At 39.9% G+C, this 23,139-nt stretch overlaps 1 protein-coding gene across 8 annotated transcripts in view; it reads right to left on the reverse strand.

The window, feature by feature from the left end:
* WDFY3 (WD repeat and FYVE domain containing 3) overlaps positions 1-23,139 on the reverse strand; it is a 154,567-nt gene that overhangs the window by 103,652 nt on the left and 27,776 nt on the right. For all 8 annotated transcript variants that reach the window (XM_063136183.1, XM_063136184.1, XM_063136186.1 and 5 more), the window contains exons 2-9: positions 22,244-22,454; positions 14,819-14,942; positions 13,783-13,892; positions 10,205-10,366; positions 9,649-9,841; positions 5,588-5,774; positions 2,018-2,184; positions 589-1,056 (exon numbers count right to left, since the gene is read on the reverse strand). In XM_063136183.1, coding sequence (XP_062992253.1) covers positions 589-1,056; positions 2,018-2,184; positions 5,588-5,774; positions 9,649-9,841; positions 10,205-10,366; positions 13,783-13,892; positions 14,819-14,942; positions 22,244-22,423 — 1,591 coding nt within the window. In that variant the 5' untranslated portion in view covers positions 22,424-22,454. The remainder of the gene's footprint in view (positions 1-588; positions 1,057-2,017; positions 2,185-5,587; positions 5,775-9,648; positions 9,842-10,204; positions 10,367-13,782; positions 13,893-14,818; positions 14,943-22,243; positions 22,455-23,139) is intronic.

Here is a 23,139-nt window from a genome sequence, read left to right on the forward strand (position 1 = left end):
CCAATACATGCAAACCAGGTCACACTCTCCTTCTGCTCTCACCATCCCTCACATTAATTCTAAGAGTCATTCCCAGGTTATATGTTATCCCTGGTATAGAGCTGTCATGAAGATAAATGTTTAGTAGTGGCACAGAAGCAGCGCTTTTGAGCACTGAGCTATCTCAACTGCGCAACCCCAGTGTGAAAAATTGTTTTAATCTTGGACACTGGGCACAACCTAGAGGCAGTGCACATGGTGCATCAATATTTCATACATGTGTATGTTATTTTTAAAGCCAAAAGGAGAGGTTAATCAATTTTATAAGGGCAGTGTTTTCACCCTTGGAAGTAATCCTAATGTCTTTTGAGAGTTTGAAGAAAACTAAAATTGTTTTCTAAGTAGAATTTCAATAAAATGGTTTTGGAGATGGGGTGACTGGAAGGATAAGAAGTCTGAAATTACATACATTTTGTGAATAGTGGCATTTTTAATATTATATAATAATGTAAGGCAGATACACATTTCCAATAGCACAACAAAAGCACTGGTCAGATATGAGAAAAAGAACCAGATAAAGCAGCATTTAAAAGAAAGGCGGATATTTACCTTGATCATTCAGAGCCTGTGTAGGATCTTTCAAAAGAGCTGCATACTTATGTAAAAGGTTCACCATCACTTCCAGAAGTCCCACCTCCCTGAATACGTCCTTAAAGATGTAGTCATGCCGTGTGAATTTAAGTAGGGTTTTCATTGCAATGATGCTACATGGGTAAGAGGTGCAGGATTTTAAGAGGATGCTGACGCTAATCAGTTCTTTGCAAGGTATGTAATTCAAGCTAAAGACAACAAATTCAAGCATCTCAAAGTATTTGGCCTGTACTTCTGGAAGTTTGGAAATCTTCTCTGCAAACTGGGACAAAGTGTGCTGAGATTCCAGGATGAAATAGTTGGCATTGTCTGCAATGTATATATTTAAGATGGCATCAAGAATAATTTGTGCAAGGTAGCTGGTCTTTGCTTTCAGAAAAGCATTCTGTAGGACAGAGAAAGCCTGGATATTCCTCACGTTGTGACCTACAGGATAATAGGAAGAGAGGAAAATCAGAGAGATCATTGTTCAAGCATACTGGGGAAAGCATACAATTAGAGTCACACATTTCTACTCTGTTGCAAATACTTGCATATGAACCGAGCCTGCAGAATAAGAAAGTAATAGTACAGGCTCACCTTTCTCACAAATCTAAGAAAACGTGTGTGTGTGTGTGTGTGTGTGTGAGAGAGAGAGAGAGAGAGAGAGAGAGAGAGAGAGAGAGAGAGAGAGAAAGAGAATGAGAATTTTAAGAGTAGGATTAAAAATCCCTTAAAAATAAATCAATTAATAAGCAAGGCCTAAGGACAGCTGTGTCAACAACTGGTGAGAATGACAGATAGGACTGTTTTAATAGTAGCACCACAGCTGGAGGGACACATGCTGAAAATAAGACGGTGACCACACATAACTTTTATTTTACAATCTTCTGTCTCGTTATATATTGTTGGGCGTTTCCATATCTGAAAGAACTGACTTGTTTTATAAATATGTAAACCATTGCCAAAGGTGGGAGGAAGTGGGTAGAAGGAAGTTCTCAGGACAGTTAGGATGTGTAAGAGGCCCCCAAGACCAATATAAGGTGAGAGAGGTCATAATGCATTGCTGTTATAAAGTATGGCATCCTATGCTTGTAAGGGATGGATAATTTCAATCAACACCATCACTATAGTATTGTATTTTAAATCTTAAAAATTCGAAGCAATAATTCAGAATCAGAGGGTCCCAGAAGTTCACATACAGATTGCCTCATGAAGCAAAGTTGAGCATGTGAAAAAGGAAGAGAGTAAAGTGGACCACAGACTACAGGGCTTTGAGAATGTTCTGAGCCACAGTCTTCTCACTTAAGAGTCTGATGATTGAGAATTTCAGCAATTTCAAATCAAACCACAAGCAGATATGATTACGCATTCTTTTTTTAAAAGAAAGAAAAGAAAGTAATCTCACCTTTGCCTGCAGGTTGGGGGACTGCAAATCCAGGCAACAGAAAAGGTGCCCCTGTAGTAACACCTGCTGGCTTTAATTCATTGACACCATAGGTTGTTAACGAGGTTATCAGATTAACCAAGTCCTTCAAAGCATCCTTAGATTCTGCCTCTTTTGCTTGTTCTAACCTGCAGGAGGGAAAACACTCATGTGAGAAAAAGATTTTTCAAAACAAAATTCAGAACATCTTTTTTAAAAAATCAAGCATAGCTGATGTGAGAAGGTCAGTTTTAATTAACTAGTGCTCTGAAGCCAATGGTGAGGGCCCATGGCAGCAGTTATATTCAAACAACAGTTGAGAACAAGATTGTGTATGCATTGGACCCTTTTAAGCAGGTCAGCCCCACGTCCCTCTTCAGCAGCCTTGACTGGATCTGGTTGCATCTGCTCTACAGGGTGATAAGTGCCAAACTGTGCAGTTCGCTGAATTGGCATACATGAATAGACCCAAAACGAAGCCACACCTTGTGCACACTGCCCTTGTTTAAAGTAATGTCTACTCCTAAAAGACCATGTCCAGCTCAAATGTAAAAATATTGTTTCCCATGCAGTTTGATGGGTTTCATAGTTGCTCTGATGCACATACCAAGTTCCCCATTGATTTCTCTGTCACAGAAACTACAAGAGCACCAACAGCTGACTGTGAAATGCCAGGGAATGTTGAAAGCACTGTAGACAAAGGCATTCTGGGGTTTGAGCCATCATAATGTTCACTGGGAGCAGATGAATGGACAAAGTTGACTTCATCAGCGTAACTGCAGCCACTACAGAGCTGCCTGTTTGGTAACGGGGGAAGAAAAATCAAAGAGAAACTACCTCTTATCAGAATTATCAGGGAATTGGGAGGGGGGCATTTAAAAACATCTAGATTAAACAGAGGTTGTGATAAACAGGAATTTGGATTAGATATGGTATGGACCCAGTTTCCAGATTTGGGGGATGCAGGGCACTGGGGGGCCTCCAGCTACCCTATTTTAATTGAAAAAATATGTTAATTTGGGGATGGCTAGTGGGGAGTCTTCTTATTCCTTTTTCACATTAAAGGATGTCATTCCATAAGTAAGTATACATAGTGAATTGAGATTTTTATGTACATCTGATTAAGAGATAATGAATGATCCCTTGATAATATCATTCAAACACAACTTCCACCTAATAATAGGAGTCAAATAGCATTTGAATAACAATTATACAAAATTTTACTATGTCTTTTATTAATTGGCACAAACAGTTCTTTGCCTGGAGAAGTCAATATGATACTGAAAAGGAGAAGCAACCTATAGCCTTTGAGGCAGATTTAAAAATCTAATTATTGTATCCACTTGATCATCCCTTTTAGGCATGAATTTAATACTCAGAGTGCTTTGCCATCCTTATCTCAGGCATCTATACAACAATTCTGTGAGTTTGAAGTGACTGTTACCCCTCAATTCATCAAATACCAAGGAAGCTGTGGGTTTTGGGGGTGTGTGTGTGTGTGCTCAAGGATTCTGCTTTGCATCTGTGTCACTAGGTACCAGCCAAAGCCAGGAGTGCTTTTGCTCAGCTTAGGCTGGTATGCCAGCGGTGCCCATTTCAAACCTGGCTATGGCAACACATACCTTAACATTTAGACTAGATTACTTCAATGTGTTTTACATGGGCTACTTTTGTAGACACTTCAGAAGCAACAGTTGTTCTGGGATGTAGCACCAAAAAATTAAAACTTTTTGCTTTTTGCATTCCGGAATGGTAGCACTGGATTATGTCACATCTATTTCATTTCATTTCTTACATTTCTATATTGTCCAATACCTGAAGCTCTCTGGGCATTTTACAAAGATTTAAACCCATGCTGAAATGTCTGCCAATTTGATTCTAGGCACAATTCAAAGTGTTGACTTTGGTCGTGGATATCTGAGGCACGTCACCTCTTTCCATACCAACGTGCCCACTCTGAGATCAGAAGGAGAAGACCCCTCTCAGTGTCCCACCTATTGGAATGGCTACCAATGACTTGAGATAGGGGCTTCTCAATGGCTGCACCAATAGTGTAGAACACTGCTTCTTGCCAATTGGTGAAGACATTTTTATTATGGCAGGTTTTTGCCTAGCAAAGTGCCTGATTTTTTTATTGAAAGCTGGTGTTTCATCAGTAGTTCCTCTATTGTATTTTTTATTTAACATACTGTTTTAAATGACATTGCAATTTTAAACGGTTGTTAACCACCCTCAGTAGTACGTGAGTATCAGAAGGGTAGGATAAAAAAATTGATATAAATAAAATACTTCACAAATTCTGAAAATATGCAGCACATCTCAGTAAGCGCAAGACTGAATTGAGATTGCATCTAGTTCTAAGTACACAACTCCTTATGATCTCCTCAAAGGTTTACGATCTCTCTACTGACTCCTATACTAGACTCAATACTTTTTCACACAGCTACAAGATTACCTTGCAACAGACCTGAAAAGCATCAGACTCCCTGTCAGGAGGCAACTGAAAAAAATATAATTTAGTACATCTGCTATTCAGGTCTATGAAAACATCCACTATTAATCGACAACAATTACATCCGAAAATCTAATGCAATTTCAGTGTAATCAATATCAAGTTACAGTTTATACAATTGTGGATTTTTCTGATGCAAGATGTGGGCAGTGAAACAAAGTGTTTGATTCAGATAGTTGATTATGGCTAGCAATCCAAAGAGAAACAACAATTTTGGCAGCTGAAACTACTACATCAGATAGATACTTTCTAGTTCTTAGACTATGCAAATAAGTAAACTAAAACTGGCATGCCACCCGAAAATTCTCTAGATTTTCCAATCACTTGTCAACTTCCTAAGCTAGCAATTTCAGTAATGGTCTCTTTTTAAAAAACAGCTAAAGGACCATTAAGTTTGATGGACAAGGAAAAGTGCCATTTCTCCCATGCTCCAGCCCTCATTCCATTATTGAGAACATTGCCTCAAGAAAAGCAGGGAACAGGAGCAGATAACTCTGGCCATGTAGAGATAAATATTTCCCCCTAACTGTCATTAAACCAGCAAACAAGGATGGCAAAATTCTCCAGGCTATGCCTCTAAAATTCTGAAAAAAGTAAATGACAATAAGACAAATAGACTCCCTGGGGAAAGAAACAATATAACATCTATCAAAAAATGATTTTATCATCAACTCAAATCCTAGAAGGTTTTACATGCAACCCAAAATCCACAGCATTAACTACTGAGTGTGTCCCATTGTCCCAGGCAGCACTGCAGCTACTGAAAAGATCTCTTTGTATATTCACTTGCATTTTCAAAATCTGGTACCAGCATATCAAAGACACCAATGAAATTATTTCCTTGAACAGCAAGACCCAATTCAGAATTCTAAACTGAAGTATAGTTTCACTTCATAGGAAATTACCTCTGTGTTACAATGTAAAAAAAAAAAAGGTTTAATTTTTCCGCTGCACCTTCAAACAGTTATACGCATTCATGTAGACAGACCACGATAAGAGATGAAAAATATCACTTAAACAAGAAAATAAGATTTCCAAACCTGAGTAAGAGATCAGAGAGGAAGCTGTATCCTTGCCATATCCTAAAATCATCTAACAGTGTTTGAGACACATCGCTGGAATCTTTGAGGAAGCAAGAAAGGCCAGCAAACATCTCGACTATTTCTAAGGGAGAAAGGTCATCCGATTGCTGCATGTTCTGAACACATGTTGACAGGCATTCTTTTTCTGTAAAAGAAACAGCATTTTCAAATTATTCATTTTGTATACTTGTTTTTACCTCAAATTATTCATTTTGTATACTTGTTTTTACCTCAATTTTAGAATTTCTGTAAACCGCCCAGAGAGCCCTGGCTATGGGAGCGGTATATAAGTGTAATAAATAAATAAATAAATAAATAAATAAATAAATAAATAAAACAAAGCTCCAAATGTAATTGTTCTCAATTAATATTATATTTACTAGTCCACAATCATGTTAATATTCAAGGACGTGTTATCATGCAATGTTCATGATATCATGAAATGAATAATCTGAGCTATCAGTTAATTCACATGTTATAAGAAGAGAAAAGCAGATGCTAAAGACACCCTTTTACCGCATTTAAAAATTCCAGATAACATAGAAAATGGGAACTTGGACATCTCATCTGTAGAAGTTCCACACACATTTGTAACTTGGGCAATCTACCAGGGTCATTTGTACAACTTCCTTCTTCACATCTTACCCACTAACACAAATCACTACTTCATCTGCTTCTTGCTAATTTTCAGAATGTGCAAAATTGGTTTCAAGCAAAGAATCTTCATCACATTTTAGAAGAACGCATATATTCTTCTTTATGTCTCTGTAGATGTCCTATGTGTCTGATCATATGCTGCCCCCTCCTAATGTAAAAGCTGACAAGACTAATTACATAAAACATATATGTTGAATTTGAGTGTGGAGGACCCAGGTCCTAATCTCCATTAAGTACTGAAGTTCATTGCCCTTAGGTAAGTCACTGACTGGTACAAACACAATGTAGCTGAAATGCCTTTGTGGTGCTGTAGTACTGAGATGTAGAGCAGCTGGATTTTAGTTTTTTACAACTCTGGCCCACTGCTTCTGTAGCCTGGTGGAACAACCCATGATCAAACCACAGTTCTGGGTCTATGCATTAATGACAACCCATGTTTTAAAACAACCACAGCTCACAACGTAACAACAAATCAAAGGTTCTCTTTCTGGGATGTTTGTGATTAACAAACCATGGTTTGTTAGCACAACTGAGTTTGCACAAGACAACAACCCATAATTCAACCAACATACCATAGATTAGCATTATGTGCTAATCCAGCCTGCCCTGGTTTGCACATCAAGGAAACATGCTGTGGCTTAATTAACCCAGGATTTGCTGGGATGGAATTCCACTTCCTGTAAACAACCTTCAGAGGTTGTGAGTGTGATGTATGTGAACTCGGCCTGCTGGGTTGTTTAGGGGCTAAACGTCCCAGCGATTGACTGCGGATAGTTTAAACCTAAAACAACCCAGCAGTACAGGTTCGTAAATCACACGCACAACATCCAATTTGATCGAAGCAGTTCACACACAGTGTGTATCTGGGCAAATCGTGGGTTGATTAATGAAGCCACAGTTTGCCACCATGACATGCAAATTGGTCCTGTCTCCCAATGCAGCCTTCCTCAAGGAATCAGCCTATCATCAATATAATACAGAAATGTTAAATAATTATAAGACATATTGAAAAAGAAAAGCTCCAAGCACTCTGTACAACAATCTCCAGGTATGCTTTGTTTTAACCACAAGCACTGGTGGTCAGAAATGCTAGCCTAAAAAGTGAAAATGCTGGCCTTCCGCAACCTGGGGCATTCCAGCTGATTTGGACTGCAACTCCCAGGATTCCTGACTACTGGCCATGCTGGTTGAGGCTAATGGGAATTGAAGTCCAAAACATCTAGAGAGCACCAGAATGGGGAAAACTGATGTAACCTAACTCACCCATGAAGCTCCCAGAGTATCATAGGAGCAGACAATACAAAAAAGCAACCATGCCACATAATGTTTGAATTGAGCTTTAATAATCAAAACATTTCCATACGGACTTAAAACAAATAAACTCTAGAATGGTCCTAGCATGAATGTAATTTGTACATTTAGTTATTTTTGTTTCAGATTGCATTACTTACTAGAAAGACGTTTGTTGTATCTGCAAATGATAAATAATTGGACAGTCTGCTTTTGGGAAAGCGAAAAGCATTAGGCTGATCTGAATTATTTATTTGCAGGAAGTATCTAAAAATAAGTAGGGTGCCATGTTTCCATGTTATATTGTAATTCCTGGATTTTATTTCAAATATAAAAAGTAGATATAGTTTTTGCATCTATATTTGCTTTGGATAGTTGCTCCACTATTAATCTACAAGCAACAGGTCTCTTTGACTGATGTACAGTATACTCAAGAATCATATGGCATATAGCACTGGGTTAATTTTCTTCCATCTGCTACAAATTTCTAGGGAAGAGACAAGCTGCAGTAAAATAGAAGCAACTAGCCAAGCTGCCTCTGCAAGGAGCTAATGCTACATTAAGCATAAAGGAGAAGCAGGAACTACTGTTGGGAGGGAGCTTGCAACATCAGCAGAAGTTACAAAACCACAATCATTCACGTGAGAAACAACTGAGCATAGAGCTTACTGGAAGTCAGAATTTGGGGACGCTGCTGAGGCACAAAAAATAGTTTTATCTCCTACTGTCTCTGTTATGATATCACACCATCATTATTAGTTTAGAGCAGGCCTGACAAATTCATGGTTGTACAAAGCACCGAACACAACATGCAGGCATATATTATGGCTTGATAGCACATTATCCATTTTTGTCACCCTGATCAGGCAACAGAAATAGGAGGGCTTATGAAGCATCTGGCGAATAGCAATAAACATCTGAAGGGATGGCAGGTTTGAACATCACAGTTCAGAATTACATTCCATCCTATAGCCACACCCCCACTGGGCTCAGGATAGGCAATCTGTCCACTTCCATGTGTTTATCCCACATGACGTGACACACTAATATTACTATTCTACAAATCAGAACTGAAAATCAGGGATGATGACTACCCCATGGTCACTCACGTGGTCCCTACTCCTGAAATGACATTTCAGAAAGTTAAAAAAAAAGGCCCTGTTCAGACAACACACTACGCCATACATTATGGCTTAGCCTGTCGTATGAACCATTCCTAACCATTAGTGGTTTAAACATGCCCACTAACCACTTGCTGCAAAAGGGTTAGCGGCTAACCATGGCTTAGCATGTTGTCTGAACAGGCCCAAACAAACAGGATTTCAGAACTTGAAGTCAGATTTCAAACTTCTATGAAATGTAAATGCTTTAAACCAGGGGTAGCCAACTTGGTGCCCTCGAGATGTTTTGGACTAGCATTCCCACGATCCTTTACCATTGACAATCCTGCTTAGCGCTGCTGGAAGTTGTAGTCTGAAACATCATACAGGCACCAGGTTGCCTACCCTTGCTTTAGACTGCTGGACGATCTCTTGGTTGTTTGGCTTTTGTCATATTTCAATTACGAAATGCCATGAGCTATCAATTATGAAATGCATCCAAATGCATTTGTGAACCGCCCAGAGAGCTCTGGCTATGGGGCGGTATAGAAATGTAACAAATAAATAAATAAATATTAATATACTACTTTCTGACAAATACCAAATACTAAAATTAAATCTCATCGGACATTGAATACCAACAAGAAATATAGACATAATGTGAGTATTCAAATATTTGATAAATAGGTAGCATCTGATTTTGTAGAGAATCATCTTGAGGAGAATTTGTGGAACAAATCTGTTCCAGTTCGAGTGAACTGGGATTTGAAACTAGGTCTCAGTCCAACATGTTACCAACCAGTTAGAAATATCTCTCTCTCTCTCTCTCCACTCTCTCCCTCTCTATGTTAGAAAGATATGCAATCCCATCCTTATTTATATACTGCTTAACAAAAATAAATAAATATTTTAAACAGAAATACAAATTCCAATGCAAAAATATTCCACCAACTATATGAAAGGTATACCAACCGTGAATGTATTTCACTACATTGACACTAAGGCCATGACGTGATATGGTCATTAGAACTTCCCCTGCACTCTTCCTCCAAGGCAGGTTATAGGGAGGGCACCACGAGGTTATTGCACTGAATAGAAGCTGGAGATCATCCTTCTGGGCAAGCTCTTCTGCCGGGGATACAAAGCTGCACAGTTTCACTAAGATCTGAAACAAAAGGCCAGTGAATTTACACACACAAAATGGCTGAAACTCATACAAATCACGACCATAAGCATTCCGTGTATCAGAATTAATATTTAATCTGAACAAAGTAGGCAATTGTAAGCAATTCCTTGGAATCAGTTCAGTTCAGCTATATTAGTCTGCCTGGGTAAAGAAAAACTCCAAAGGCCAGCATGAAATTATGGACGTTTCTACAATCAGTAACTTGCTTGTCTTGGGGTAGGAGATATACTCTTGGTAATCACTATAGCTAAAAATACTCTTGAAGCTCCTCTTTTCCCAACCCATTATTTTAGCAAAGGCAACTTCATTTGAAATGTATTATGGTGGACACAATTCATTCACCTGTACAAAGACTTTCTGCAATACCGCTCTACGCTCTGCTAGAGGCAACTCGTTCTGGGCTCCTCCAGCCACCTCAGGCACATGTGGAAGGTCAAAAAACAGATAGAGACATTTCACAAGCGTGGAAGGCACTGACATAGTTGTCATGCAGTCCACTGTTTTCTGGGGGGAGAAAAAAAGTGAAGACAAACATTAACGTTGCGCTTCTAACATCAATGCAATTTGTTCTGAATTTAACAGACCGTTAGAAATTACTCAACTGCAATACTTCTAGTACCTTTATGTGAAAGTCACAAACAGTATTCTCAAAACCAGTTACTCTGATAACTTAAATTTTTTTTTTAATTATCTAGAAAAGTAATTGTTTTATCGTCATTCACAAACTGTGTGTGCATTAGGATCAGGTGAGCGCCAAAGTAATTGCCAAGAACATCAATTGTGCCCCTCAAGCTGAGCCCTCAAGGGGCTTCTCCAAGCATTCAACTATAATGCTTTAAAGCTGTAATGGTTGCCCAGCCCCCCTGCCAACACCCACTCTCCCTTCCCCAAGGAAAGCTAAAGTGTCCACAGAGAAGGATGCAGCAGCAGTGGAGGACCCTGGCAAAGGTGGGAGAGGCTGGCCTCTCATTGGTTGGAGCAGAACATGCTCAGAGCAACATGACCCACTGGAGCAGAAGCCCACTGAATTTCTCCTGCCTTTGCTGGAGCCCTCTGCTATTTACTACCCATCCCCAAGATTGGTTCCCACCACCACCGCCTTCAGGAGGTAGGAAGGTGCAGAGTGAGTTGAATCAAGACAGGGGTCTGCCTGAGTAGGTTCTGCTCGCCTGGATTACGCTTGCTGTAGCTAAGGAAGGGTGCTCACATAATTCATTATTCTTGCTTCGAATTCTCATCCCATCTCTAGAGTTTGTTGATGCTGCTTTTGTTGTTGTTATTATTTATTACACTTCTTAGACAGCTTTCTCAAAACAAGCCCCCCTCAAAAAAAACTCAAGTTGACTTTCAAACAACATTAAAACAAACGAAATTTAGAACAGCTAAAATGATTATCCGTATGATACTAAAATATAACCACCCATAAAACAACTATGTGACAACTATAGAGGGAAAGGCAGCCGCCGCCAAGTACCTCTCCATCATGCCTGGATCCAGCTCCAGCTGAGAGCCCCCCTCCCTGCTGCTACCAACTGTTGCTGCTGAGGCCATCAGAGGGACAGGAAGTGGCAGTCAGCCATCCCTCCATCGTGCCTGGATCTGTATGAGGCTATTAGAGAGAGAGGAAGCAGCAGCCCTTCCATTGTGTCCATGACCTTCTGATCTTTGTAACGAAGAATCTAGTGCCTACATTTGCTTTTTTCCTTCTCCCTCTCAATCATTTATATATATATATATATATATATATATATATATATATATATATATATATATGATTGTAAGCCTGTGGGCAGGGACTGTCTTAAGAATTATTTTTGTAAGCTGTCTAGAGAGCCTTTTTTGGCTAAAGGGCAGGATAAAAGTGCAACAATAAATAAATAAACCAGGTCAATGATAATGCCAGGCGTCGCTGGGAAGAGCATTCTATCACTGAGCACCCCCCACTGAAAGGGACATCTCCAGCGGAATCCAATCTCCTACTGGCCTTTTATCCTAGGAATAACACAGAAACCAGCATCTGTGGCCCTGCAACACTGCATTAGATATTGCACTCAGTGATAAATCAGTCTTCCTCTCTGTTCAGCTTTAAAGACTGCATGCCTCCCAGGCATGTAACCTCAGCTGAGATGATCTTTTAAACTTCCTTGCCCTCTCCTACCCAATCTCATTCTGAATCCTTCCATTTCTCCTCCTCTACATCTCCAAGTTTCCCCTACTTCTTTATTTGTATCTACAAGCTCAACCCACATCCACGCTCTAGCATTTCTCATCTAGAACACTGCAACTTTTCTTTGCTGATCTATACTATGCCATCTCTCTATTCCTAAGGAAAATTCATACTGCTTTCACCAAAGTCTTCTTCTTCTCCTCCCTCCCCTCCCTTATGATAATACTTTTGAATCTTTGCATGAATTAGTGGTTATTTTTCACAATGTCTTCAGTTTCCCAACTTAGTGAAGGATTCCCAACTCTGACCCTAGCTTTTTGCTCATACTTCATTGACCTTCATACACTATCCATTCACATCCCCTTTATTCTCTTCTTTAAACTTCCACCTTCAGGTATGCTGAAGCCCTATTTTCAGGAACAAGAGCTCTGACATGGTATGGAGGAAGCAGTTTCATCTATGCACTGTTTTCACACATATACCTACTTCCTAAAATTAACAGTGAAGCCCAGCATCAAGTGCTGTGTATGCACATGGGAGCACATATGACTCTAGATCAGGACGTAAGCCTTTAACAGTCTCCGCCCTGTGTCAATAGCGCTTTTCTCCTTCAAAATTCTCAACACACTCCTTTTCCACAAAACCTTTCCTATACTGTCACAACCTCATCTTTTTCATCATAGGCTATCTATCCTTACCTTAATTCCTGTTCATCTTACATAGTTTGCAAGCTATTCATAAAATAGCTCTGTTCTCTACAGCACCTACTCTCTAGAAAATGTTAAACTGAAAAGAACATAGAAAGGCAGCAATAGAATAGGAAGAGCACGAACAGTAAGCGATAATAAAAATCATTTTAGTTAGGCTAACTTAGCAATTCCTAACATTTAGAGTTAATATTTACTTTAAAAGTGGAATCAGGCATATCAGCAATTCTAATAGGGACCAGGAGTTCTAACATCCTTGTAGAAGGCTATATGTAAGGTATCACTGCCAAAGTGATTTCAATGAAAAAGGAGCTGCTGTATTAACTAGTTTTGTGAGGGCATTTCATGCATAAAGAGCAGTGTAGAAAAAAGTATAAATGCGTGTCTGGAAAAAACAGATAAAGCAGAAGTGAAGGCTAGGATTATCAGGGTGAAAGAAAAGATATGAAATAAATTCATGGGTTTTAAGGGATAGCACGGAATTGGCAATACGTTGTCATATGCCAATAATTGATGCAGATGGACAAAGCAGCTGCCTTTTCCAGAGTTTCATGATTCCAATCCCGGCTGCCTTTTGTTGAAACAGCTTTCTTCAGCTTTGTACTGATTGTAAAATTATTTGCTTTTCAAGATGCACCATGTAGCTTACATAGATGAGCACTGGGAGGGGGGAGGGTTCTCTGCAATTCCCAGACCACCAAAATGTGTAACACACATTTAGATATGTCCTAGAGAATGGGGTGGGGTGGGCAGGGAGGAGCTCTGTTAAGCATTCTTATTTAAAGGTGAAGCAGCCACAAGATAGGAAGTGCATAGAAATATTTCACTACCCAGGACATTTCAGTGCTACAAAGATGCCTAATGATATTCCATAAAGTCAACTTTTTCAACTTAAGTCTTCATTCATGCCTGCCTAGGAACATGGCAAACATATATTGTTCTCTACCTTGTTTTTAAAAAGCCATATATAATCAGCAATTCAACACTTTAAAAGGTATGATAGGCAGACACTACTCAGTACCAGATTCTGATCATGAAGAACTAACCTGTCCAGATGAAGCTAGCAAGTTAATTGTGGTAAGCAACATCCAACCTCTACTGGCTTCTTCGCTTTGATTGATCTCCAGGAACTGGACTATGGCACGACTTGCAGCCTCTAAAGAAAACAACAACAACCAAAACAAAAAAGCAGAAGGCAAACAGACACAAAATAAAAATAGGTTCTAGTTATATCAAATATACTGAAATTGTTTATTCTGATGTATAAAGCACTTTAAGATCATTATTCCATTATGCAAAGTACTTTAAAGCCCTTATCTTAAATAATCCTCATAGCAATCTTTTAGGAAAAGTCACCAAAAGTCACACACTCCTTCCAAACAGTTAGGGATCAAAAAGCAAGACAATAATACTTGCCAAAATTCATAGAATTTAAACAAATTGTATTTAAAACAAAGTCCCACCAGGTTTGAATATAACATCACCCATGAAGTAACACATCCACAACATGGTTATTCATACCTGATATGCCCCAGCGAACTATTAAAGACCAGTTCACACACTACACACCAAGGTAAACCAAGATTTGCCCACAAAGTACACACTCATCAGGAAGTAGGAACCAATTACTGCTAACTAGTGTACCTGGGTTTCGAACTACGTGCTTTCCCCATTCACACTTTATACTTTTAGGTAATGCAATATGTATGGTGGTCCTAGGAATGAAGCAAACCAAATAGACTATTTAGTTTTATCCAAGGATCTACAATTTTTGGCTGGCCTTCCTGGCCAATGCAAATATCGTAGTCTACAGGCTCTCACCTGTCACCCCCTCTGCCCCCCAGCAGCCTTGCCCTTGGGAGAGGACAAGCAAGTGGAAAGAACGTGTCTCAATGCTCTCTCATTGGGGCCCAGTGCATCCTCATTCCACCTGTTAAACCACACACAAACACACACATGGGAAAAGCAGGGAAGAGGGCAGAGTGCCTCCCCACCATATTGAGGATCGTTCCTCTGAAAAGTGGGATATAAAATTTCCAAGTAAATTGATTCATTAATTAAAATGCTGATTCATGCACTTACCTGTAGACTTGTTAGAGGCTCTCCGACGAATTTCAGTCACCATTAATCGTGACACTTGTGTTGTAAACTGAAGGAGATCTGAGAATTTTTCTATCATTGTACTTGGAGGAGCATTTCCAAATACCTGCAGACAAACAAGCAAGCAAATCAAAACCTTCTATTAATAGTAACAGATATAGCACCTAGGAAATGCACACACGCCTGTTTCCACCTGTTAACATTTTGTACATCAGGCGTACAAAACCATTTGACAGAAGTGTGAAAATATAAGGTTTAGCTTTATTAGTAAAACAGCCCAGTTAACACACTTAGCTGCTTCTGACATGTCCATGCACATACCCCCAGATCATTTTCATGAAACTGGCTTATGTTGACAACCCTTATAATGGCCTAAAGCCTGGGTCGGGGGTTGAGGGGAAGGGGGCGGAAATGTATAACATAAAGATATTTTGCCACTATTGCACTCAACTAGCATCTCTGGTTTTTGTTTTTTGGGGGTCTATCTTGGGTTCATTCAGATGATCAGAAGTCTAATGCATGATAGCTGCAATTGCATGGGATGGAGGTGAAGGAGTTCCCTGTATCTGTGCTATATGTTATACTCACAAAGTGAAAAGTTGACACATTCACCCATGTTCTGCCTGTTGAGAATTCTGAAGGCTTCCCTTAATAAAGGCAGAGAAAGCTGAGGGAAATTATAAGTGAACACAGAAAGATGCAGGTGTGGTTGTCTGCCTTGTCCCTCTATTGATTATCTTTGCTTAGCAGCTAGTCTTTCCTGCTTCTCCACTTCCTAAATTCCTAGGCAAATGCATAGCTTAGTCCAGCTTTCCCCCCAACTAGTGACCTCCAAATGTTTTGGATTCCAGTTCCCTTCTGCCCCAGGCTGGAATGGCCAATGGTCATGAATGTGCAAGTCCAAGACATCTGGAGGACACTAAATTGGGGGAGGCTGAGTTAGCTATATGCAGCTACTTTTCATGTGTTGAGTATCACATGCAGCCAGACTCTACAATTCTGCTTGCCCAGATTTCTATACATCTGAGAAAAGGTAGTTTTGCTGGTGTTAACAGCATGGCTGGAGGCTACAGATAAGAACATGAGAAGAGTTGTGCTGAATCAGACCAAGGGTCCATCTAGTCCAGCATTTTCTTCAAACAGTGGCCAACCAGCTGCCTGTCTCAAATGCATTTACATTATACACAGAGATATAATACACTGTGAGGCTCCTAGGTATCCGACTCATCTACCAATTTATCCTGCTCCCTTCAAATTCTGCATCCTTATTCGCTTATTGCTCCTATTATAAGGCCCAATGAAACCTATTAACCAGAAAAATCTGCATCCAGACTTATTTTAACATTATAGTGGTGGGAAATATTTTAGAGATGTGAAAGCAGCATACAGCTATGAACAAAACCTTCTAGAGAAATAAGAAAAATAAACCCTTGTGTTTTGGTCTTTCTGCACTGAGACAGCTGATGACTTTTGATCATGCATCAAACCTGTTTACTCAGTCATACTGTTTTGCTGAATTGCGAAAAGAAAAGAAAAGGCTAGTTCAATTCTACACCACAGTAATCTAGAAAAGATATTAGCAACAACACAGGCAACCATGTGGTTTTGTATGAAAGGTGAACCAACAAAAATCTTCCTCCTCACACCTGTGCAGCCTACAAGATGCTTCTGAGGAAGGAGAGAACACCTATTTTTTCCTATTTCTTCATACTGATCTTCTCTAACTTTAAAGCAAAAATACCTTCGTGTAAGAGCTAAAGACACAAACGCCATATATTTCATGAAACTTTGAGGTTTTTATTTTTTTTAAAAAAAAACACCAAACCTATTATTTAAGCATCCCTCATACTATATTTGTAGTTATACCACTGTTCAGAAACCTTAAAATACATCATTAAGCAATCAGGACTGTGCAACGAGAGCAGTGATAAGAAAACACAACACGTTATGAACCAAAGCATTGTTTACTGGCAGAGAGACCTTTTCAGTACAATGTCCACATTTTATGCATTAAAAAAATCCCTTGCTGCCTTAGCTCATTGCTATTCAATGCATAAAAGAAAAAGAAAAAGTATCACCCCACAAAGCACCAGATTGTATGGTCCAACAGAGGAAAATAATCTGCAACTAGAGCTTGTTAAATTACTACTTTTTGTCCACTTCTCAGAAAGCATAGAAGTCTAACGACAATCCAGAAATATATCTACTTCATAAAAGAGGATACATAAATAGGATTGTTTCATGGCAAGTCTCTTAGGATTGCTCCACACATTATGTAGCAGCAAACCTAGGCTTGACACTGAATGAGCACTCAAGAGGGAGCAGCAGCCAATCTCGGCGCCTGTCAAATGAATGCCTCTATGATGGACAGGTTTGCACACAAGTATTTGTTCCCACACACTTAAAAAATGTAATATCTGACTTGGTTCCCTATCTTACATTATTTCACTTGTGTTGGTCATCCAAGACATTAACTATAAAAGCCAGTGAAAACTGTTTCATCAGGTACATAAAAAAACACCAAGGCCATAGCTAGACCTAAGGTTTATCCCTGGATTGTCCAGGGGTCAAACCTGTTCATCTTGGTGACACACAGGGGATTATTATTATTATTATTATTATTATTATTTATTTATTTATATAGCACCATCAATGTACATGGTGCTGTACAGAGTAAAACAGTAAATAGCAAGACCCTGCCGCATAGGCTTACAATCTAATAAAATCATAGTAAAACAATAAGGAGGGGAAGAGAATGCAAACAGGTACAGGGTAGGGTAAGCAGGCACAGGGTAGGGTAAAACTAACAGTAGAAAGTAACAGTAGAAGTCTGCACAACATCAAGTGTTAAAAGCTTTAGGAAAAAGAAAAGTTTTTAGTTGAGCTTTAAAAGCTGCGGTTGAACTTGTAGTTCTCAAATGTTCTGGAAGAGCGTTCCAGGCGTAAGGGGCAGCAAAAGAAAATGGACGGAGCCGAGCAAGGGAAGTAGAGGCCCTTGGGCAGGCGAGAAACATGGCATCAGAGGAGCGAAGAGCACGAGCGGGGCGATAGTGTGAGATGAGAGAGGAGAGATAGGAAGGAGCTAGACCGTGAAAAGCTTTGAAGGTTAACAGGAGAAGTTTATATTGGATTCTGAAGTGAATTGGAAGCCAATGAAGAGATTTCAGAAGCGGAGTAACATGGTCGGAGCGGCGAGCCAAGAAGATTCAGTGCTCAGGCAGGGGAGAACCCTGGATGACCCCAGGATAAACCTTAGGTCTAGCTGTGGCCCAAGTCTAAATGAAATGGTAAGGGTAAAACAGCCACCAATAAAGATTTTATGATATTGCTCACTAAAAACTAAGGAATATCAGACACATCAGAAATTTAACACATGGAAGTGATGTGTGTACACAGTTCAGATGGAGTCACAACAGTCCAGCTCTGTCAGAATCACAGAAGTGCTATGTTGGGCTTACTGATAACAATCCTACGCAAAACAGGAGGGATCTTGAAATCTCTAATGTGTTATAGAAGGAGATGCAATCTCTCTCACTGGTATTTGGGCACAGCAAAAAAATTAAGTGAAGAAGATCCTCAAGACAGTCACATTGCACATTTGTGTGACAGAAGGGAATTCTAATACCACTTAAATAAGATTCACAAAGCAATCCTATCCCTGTGTTACACTTGTTTGGTGGAAAAGGGTTACTATTAAATCTCCTTGTGCTGGTAAAGCACCATAATGTGCCAGCAGGGGGGGGAAACAGGTTGGCAAAGCAATACCCTTGTGCCAGCAGAAGCCTACTAAAAGTATAAAGCTTACATTGGCAGAATTCCATTAATTCAGAGGGGGAAACTGGATGGAGTGGGGGACGTGGTGAGGCAGAGGTAGAAGTTAACTGAAATGCTAAGCTCAGTCCCAACTCCAATGATAGTGTAATGGTATGGTTGCAAAAGAGTTGGTGTAAGCAAAACAAAGATGTATCCTGCCAATTTATTAAACTGTCTAGAAGTTTGTGTTTTACCTCTGCTTCTGCAACTGGGGATGCAAGGACAAGGGAATTTAGAAGATAGCGTTATCTTCAACCACTCACCTGGTCGCAATTGTCAACCAGGAATTTTATGCAGGCAAGTATGTAGAATTCCCTCCAGGCTCTTAGTAAGCAATCTGACCAAGGGGGAATGGAGCAAGCAAACCCTCCTTCCCCAATTTGCTCGGCTGGCTGCAGAGGAAGTAAAATCCCTTCTTCTGAGCCCAGTACACAAGCCAATCAGGTTCATGACAGAGACTGCCCCTGTTTTATCCGCCTGATCAGTTGCTCTGCTGGGCATGGAGGAAGGGTTTGACCTCCTTAGAATTCACTTTGGGAAGCCGATCAGGCTGTCATAACAGCGACAGCTCAGTCCATTTCTATCCTGGATGTGCAGAAGATGAAGCCCCTTTCTGTGCATCTGGCATAGAAATAATGCAGGCTGGCAGAGAAGCTAGGCAGCAATCCATGCGTCTGCCACTGGCGAACCCGATTTCTCTGGCAGACCTTCAGGAAGGAGCTTTGCCTCCTGCACATCCAGCACAGAAACACTGCAGGCTGGATCACACTCTGCCTCCACCAGCTTCCTTGGCTTCTGGGCTGACCATAGAAAGAAGGGCTTCAGTTCCTCCACAGCCAGCATGGAAGCCAAGCAAGCTGGTGGCAGCAGGGAGTGATCCATAGCCAGCCTGTGTTACTACCCTCAAATATTTTTTTAGAAGGCTGCTTTTTACTCTTAAGAATGGCCTGTCTCATGAGTAAAAAGCAGGCTATTAACTTTAAGAGGCTTAGCAACAAGGCTGCTCCAAAGAGGTGCACCAGGAAGGAAGGTTCACCAAGGACCTGTACTTCAAAGCCAGACTCCCGTACATACTCCTCAGTCCCACTTCCCAAGAAAAAAAAGTGTGTGTGCAGACTACACAGACAGCTAGGGTTACAGTATCTCCAACCGTCACCTTGGAATTAGGGCTAACTTTGTACTGGCTAAACCTGTTTCCCTAAGTTGACCTTCCACTAATCCCCAGGTTATAGCAGTGTCTCCAACATGAGGTAAGTATGCATTGCGCATAAATGAAATTCTTGCAGGCCAACAAACCCAGATAAGTTCACAGCCAGCCTATGAATGAGGAACACAGCCACCCTTGTTGGTGGACCCCAAGGACTCTACTCCACCGACTGCCACTGTTGGCCAAACACTTATTTTTCCTTGCTGAACCAGAATGCATAACATTAACCAGGACAAAAGTTTGCAACTTTTGAGGCAGTATACATATTTCATAATGGGCTGGTTTGCTAGGTCATTGTGAGTTGTTTATTTAACCCATGATAAGCTGAAGCACGTGTAACCATCATTTTGAATATGCACCCCCAACAGGGGAGATTGGGTTTGCACTGTGTCGTGCACACTTAACCCTTCTACTCAGATAGGCCTACTACTAATTTAGGGTTATGCAAGGGTTGTTTATCCCTCAAATAATGGCTGGGTTCACACCACACGGTGAAAGCCTCAGTCACCCTTATTGGGGGTTATGTGTTGAAAATGGTATCTGCACACGCCCAGGATGCGCCACGGCACATCGTGGGTTATTTAACCCATAACGAGCCAGACATGTCATATGAACCAGGTCAATAAATAGTTTATTTATCCTCTTGTGTAAATTGTGAATATTTACATTGACAACCAAGCCAGTATGAACATTTACTTTTCATCTAGTAGAGAAACACTGTGTTGCTCAGTTAACTACCAGCCCCTACTTCTTGGCACTTACTCTTCAAGTACTTGATCTTATTGGTTAAGTAATTCTTAATGTCACAATTGCTCTCCTAAGCAGATATAAATTCTGAGCAAAGAAGGTAGGTGCACTGCATGACTGGAGGTTTTGGATTATGCTCCTGGGAGACATGTTTAAACTGTTATAATAGCCAATTAGTATGTGTGCTCATCGAGAAGATATATGAATAAGAAGTTTGAAACCTGATTTAATGTTATTTATATCAGCATCTTTCCTTAGAGATTTAAAATTCTCTTAATTTAAATCAATCTACCTTGCTACAATTAGACGAATTCAATGAAATGTTTGAGAATAAGGGCTCTTTGCTATGTAGCATATATACACATTTGATATCAAGATGCAGAAAGCTATCTGAAAGAACCAGGGTTGCATTCAACCTAAAGGTCTATTACAAAGCAGAAAAGTTGTTCCAAGTCCAAAATTACTTGTGACTAGGCTAAATCTAAAAGCCTCTCCAGGAAAAAAAATGGTTTCAACATTCAAGCTGAGTTAATGTATGTTCAAAGGGTCCAATTCACAAGAAATTCAATCACTGTGACCCTCATCCTCATCCTAAAGGGAGGCTAGTCCAATAACTCCTTTCAAGTTCCTCTTATTCATGGGAAAACACATTTCCAATAGCTACCAGAACCAGGTACTTCTCATATTTATCTTATTCAGCACCAGTATTTAGCGCATATACTTTCTATTCCTCATGAAAACTTCCAAAGCTTGGTCCAGAGAAAAGCAGGTTTCTTCACATTACACTAGTGGTTTATGATTAGTACTGGCTGTCAGTACATTTCCAGGCCCAATTCAAAGTGCTGGTATTAACTTTTGAAGTTCTAAACACTTGGGACCAGGTTACCAGAGGATCATGTCCTCCTGCATATTCCTGTCCAGACCCTAAGATCATTTCAGAGGACCTTCTCTGCATGCAGCTGCCAAATAAGGGCCTTTTCTGTGGTGGCACGTCAGCTATATGTCTTACTGTGCTACTACACTTTATGGTTTGGTTTGTGAACCGCACAGAGAACTTCAGCTGTCAGGCAGTATAGAAATGTAATAAACAAAAAATAGATAAATAAAACATAAGGACTGTGCAAAAGGGCTGAGGCAGTCATAGCCAGAATAAATTTAGACCCATTCCTAGATTATTTTTCACATGAATACTTTTGCAAGTCATTCTCATGATAGAAACTTGAATGAAAGACTTTATCCTAGCATCTACTCAAAGAAGTACACCTAGAACATGAATGTGTGGCACTTCAGCATACATGCCTGTGCCAGACATGGACATAAATCACTCCCATGTTATTAAATTTTCCCTAGAAGTGTCTTGTGGGCCACTTCCATCAATAACGAATTGTGAAGTGGTCACTGGGGAATTTTGATTCAAGCAACTCTCATAAAAGGGGAAACTGTTATGACTGTGGAGGCAGGCAATATGCACATTGTGACATTGCTTTGGATGTAGAGAAAGCAAAAACTGGTATTCAGCTACTTTGCTTTTAAATCCAATCCGTCTAACACCATCTCGATCCTCTTCATCAACTATTTCAAAAGGACCACCATTTCAAGCCCACATAAATAGATTTAAATCCAGATTTTCCTGGGCTTACCCTATTAAAAACCGGTAGCATCATGTAAAGCTTCTCTTCTTGTTCTTTCTGAGTCATGTGCCGAGGAGGATGACATAATTCCGTAAAGAGCCGACGCAGGTGCATCAATCCTAGAGCATTATCTTGAGGACTACATTCCTCCTGCCGGGGTCGACCCATTATCCTTTTCACCATATTCATCTTTGCTGGTTTCCGAAAGACCCCTTTGATCCTGTTCAGGAAGAACCAGAATGAAGTTAAAAATGCACGTGCACACACACATACACACCCGTACAGATACTTTAAATATGGGGGGGGGAATCAGGGAGGGAGGAAATCAAGATCATATATTTTCAGCAATATATTCATCAGGAGTCATCCCTCCATACATAATAATCCATAGTTAGGCAAACAGATTTGTGAAGCATACACAGAAACCAAGTTACTGTGCATCACAAGAGCGGTTTCAACATGAGTAAAAAAAGAAGAAGTGAGGATGAGAAATCTTCAAAATGTACCACGTTTGGTCGTCACAACTGGATGTCATTTTGAAATTCTCCAGAAAACCAAAGGTCATATGCAAAATCCACAAAAGTAAAGCTATATTCAGAAGCTCATTTTTCCATAGAACAATCAGAATCTGTATTACAGTATATCGTGACTTTCTTTCTTTTTGAAAGAAGCATCCTGTTTGAAGTGCATTGTATATGTAGATTTGAACTTTCTCCAGATATAACACTGTTCCCTAGAATAACTGCTTGGAACCCTTTCTCAATATAGATCAGAACAAACATTTATACTATTTAATGGAAAGCTTAAATAGATTTGGCCAGCAGTTAATTCAGATAAAGCAGTTGCAGGCTACATTAAATAATGTAAATGCCTAATATGGATAACAAGAATGTAGTAGATTAATA

The sequence above is a fragment of the Elgaria multicarinata genome, chromosome 10, assembly GCF_023053635.1.
Source record: "Elgaria multicarinata webbii isolate HBS135686 ecotype San Diego chromosome 10, rElgMul1.1.pri, whole genome shotgun sequence".
NCBI lineage: Eukaryota > Metazoa > Chordata > Lepidosauria > Squamata > Anguidae > Elgaria > Elgaria multicarinata.